Source organism: Limulus polyphemus, unplaced genomic scaffold (assembly GCF_000517525.1).
Source record: "Limulus polyphemus unplaced genomic scaffold, Limulus_polyphemus-2.1.2 Scaffold2849, whole genome shotgun sequence".
Taxonomy (NCBI): domain Eukaryota; kingdom Metazoa; phylum Arthropoda; class Merostomata; order Xiphosura; family Limulidae; genus Limulus; species Limulus polyphemus.
In genome coordinates, this window is record NW_013668459.1 from 75,474 (window position 1) to 79,112 (window position 3,639).

Here is a 3,639-nt window from a genome sequence, read left to right on the forward strand (position 1 = left end):
AATTATTGGCAAATTCAAAAGATTGTAGCATAATGACGGAAGTGTTGTATAATCGGGTTTTTAATATTAACTTCTGATCAGAGCAAGCTCCCCACTTAGCGAGACTAACATTCAACTCGATATAGCTAGTGGCTGTAGTGAATTAAACGTACGTTTCTTACATTCTTATGTTAGAATGCATCGTTTCATCAGCTGGGTACCCTTGCTTATTAACTTCTGATCAGAGCAAGCTTCCCACTTAGCGAGACTAACATTCAACTCGATATAGCTAGTGGCTGTAGTGAATTAAACGTACGTTTCTTACATTCTTATGTTAGAATGCATCGTTTCATCAGCTGGGTAACAACTAACCTGTATACAAGGCTGCTGAAGGTTTATACACAGGCCATCAGAATCTTTGCTGTAGTGCTCCACCAGTTCCTGAACCGTACAGAAAGTTGTACGACGAACAATAAAGAAGCCTCCTTCATCCATCTGTCTGACACGATAATGCTTGACGGTGTCTCCATTTTTAACTAATAGCAGAAGTTAACTCTTTAATCTCACATTTTATACTAAATACAATTAAACACATCTGACTTAGTAACGAATTTTTACCCTTATTTTTAGAACAAAATATACAGGTCTAACCTCAAATTATATTTTATTGTTACTTTAAGCCCAAATTATAACATTTTTTTATGATAAAACAATACTTAGACACATAATTAGTAGCTGAACAAAAGGAATAGAAAGAGGCAACAAAAACATGTATTGTAAAAAGATATTTAATAATTTATTCAACAGCAAATTTCATTAATTCAAATGGTTTTTTGACTGTATCTAAAACTCGGGGAAATTCTAAATTCTTTATTAATGAAGTTATACTATAGGAATGATTCTGTAATGTCACACCGATTAAGGAAGTTTTTTTTTTTTTCATTATTCATAAAATACTCATTCCAAATCCTACTGAGGACAAACCGACAGATCATACCTGAAAGAGAAAAGTCACCATGACGACTTTCGCTGTCCCTGACGAGAAACGCTCCACGTTCATTTTCCGGCAACAGTAGCGTTTTCTCTGCTTCGGTTCTCTTTATCTTACCAAAATACCATCTGCAAGTCACAAAAAGTATTTATTCAGCAGTATTCTTACAATGACGCCTATCAAGCTAGCATTCCAATGGTATATATATATATATATTATTTGACTTTGTTCACAGACACAAATACACCTTACTACCCTCGGGTGTTATCACTAGAAATAGTTAAACCATTTAAAAGTAACCTAATTCTTATAAGTTGGCTGAAACTCGTGAAATATTATTGAGATCTCAGCAAAAAATGTTGCTAACAGCAATGGTCAACTTAAGACTAGGTATTCCCAGTCCTCAACAACTTAAGACTAGGTATTCTGGTCCTCAACAACTTAAGACTAGGTATTCTGGTCCTCAACAACTTAAGACTAGGTATTCTGGTCCTCAACAACTTAAGACTAGGTATTCTGGTCCTCAACAACTTAAGACTAGGTATTCTGGTCCTCAACAACTTAAGACTAGGTATTCCAGTCCTCAACAACTGAAGACTAGGTATTCTGGTCCTCAACAACTTAAGACAAGGTATTTCGGTCCTCAACAACTTAAGACGAGGTATTTCGGTCCTCAACATAAGACTAGGTATTCCGGTCCTCAACAAATTAAGACTAGGTATTCTGGTCTTCAACAACTTAAGACTAGGTATTCCAGGTTCTCAACAACATAAGACTAGGTATTCTGGTCCTCAACAACTTAAGACAAGGTATTTCGGTCCTCAACAACTTAAGACAAGGTATTTCTGTCCTCAACAACTTAAGACAAGGTATTTCTGTCCTCAACAACTTAAGACTAGGTATTCCGGTCCTCAACAACTTAAGACTAGGTATTCCAGTCCTTCCTCAACAACTTAAGACTAGGTATTCTGGTCCTCAACAACTTAAGACTAGGTATTCTGGTCCTCAACAACTTAAGACTAGGTATTAACTTTTACATTTAGCAAGGAAGTCCTTGGGATCCATTGTACCTGTATATCATAAAAATCACTTTTACGTTCAGCAAGGAAGTCCTTGGGATCCATTGTACCTGTATACCATAAAAATAACTTTTACATTTAGCAAGGAAGTCCTTGGGATCCATTGTACCTGTATACCAGTAAAAATCACTTTTACATTTAGCAAGGAAGTCCTTGGGATCCACTTTACCTGTATACCATAAAAATAACTTCTACGTTCAGCAAGGAAGGCCTTGAGATCCATAATTAAAAATGAATGTTTTTACATGAAACTGAATTGCCAGTAATTAACATATTTTTGTAAACAAAGACAAATATTTACCGATAACACTCATCTGGGTCGATAATTTTACAATACTACTAACGTATCAAATACATTTATGTTTTTAACATATGAAAAATTCAATATCAGACAAATACTTCTTGACAAGTAATACTGTTTACAGCTTATTGATACAAATTTGTTAACCACCGTTTTAGAAAATATTCAGGTTCCTTGCATTTTTATCTCCACCAACTAATATCAGTGTGATGTTTTAGTCTCACTCTGAGTAGATAGCTTGCTCTGATCAGAAGTTAAATATTGTAATTATAGTAATATTTTAGTTGACATTTTTCTTCACCTACACACTTACCTGGTTTCAAGGTTTTGATGGCCACAGGTGTGGTGTTGTTCCACAAACCTTCCCAAACTTGACCAAACTGACCTTGACCAAGTTTTCTAATAAATTTCAGAGAAGAACGTTCTATTTCCCACTGATCTCTTGTTCTATGGGAGAGGTCACTAGTTGTCGGCTTTTCGACCTGTAATTAAAACAAAAGGTCACTAGTTGTCGGCTTTTCGACCTGTAATTAAAACAAAAGGTCACTAGTAGTCGGCTTTTCGACCTGTAATTAAAACAAAAGGTCACTAGTTGTCGGCTTTTCGACCTGTAATTAAAACAAAAGGACACTAGTAGTCGGCTTTTCGACCTGTAATTAAAACAAAAGGTCACTAGTTGTCGGCTTTTCGACCTGTAATTAAAACAAAAGGTCACTAGTAGTCGGCTTTTCGACCTGTAATTAAAACAAAAGGTCACTAGTAGTCGGCTCTTCGACCTGTAATTAAAACAAAAGGTCACTAGTTGTCGGCTTTTCGACCTGTAATTAAAACAAAAGGTCACTAGTTGTCGGCTTTTCGACCTGTAATTAAAACAAAAGGTCACTAGTTGTTGGCTTTTCAACCTGTAATTAAAACAAAAGGTCACTAGTTGTTGGCTTTTCGACCTGTAATTAAAACAAATCACTTCACACTTGTTGTATACAAGCTGTAATAAACGAACCACACTTTTTGTAAAGGACACTTAAATGTTAGTTTTATAAGTTCTAACATGGAAAAAATTATATTTTATATTCAGCAAAACAATCTTTTATGGAAAAGTACAACAATTTCTGAAGTAGTGATCACCATTTTGGAATATGAAAATTTTAATAAACCCAGTTAAGATAACTACCTTGTTAATCAAAATAGTGGTAAGAAAACTTAAGACTAGGTATTCCAGAATTTTTATGGTATACAGGTACAATGGATCCCAAAGACTTCCTTGCTGAACGTAAAAGTGATTTTTATGA

The 3,639-nt window shown here is 35.0% G+C and overlaps 1 protein-coding gene across 1 annotated transcript in view; it reads right to left on the reverse strand.

Moving 5' to 3' along the window:
* The window catches only part of LOC106468049 (tyrosine-protein kinase Src42A-like), a 27,425-nt gene that overhangs the window by 5,512 nt on the left and 18,274 nt on the right, over positions 1-3,639 (reverse strand). The window contains 2 exon segments of the mRNA XM_013928446.2: positions 201-515; positions 977-1,098. Of these exon segments, the coding sequence (XP_013783900.1) occupies positions 201-515; positions 977-1,098 (437 nt within the window).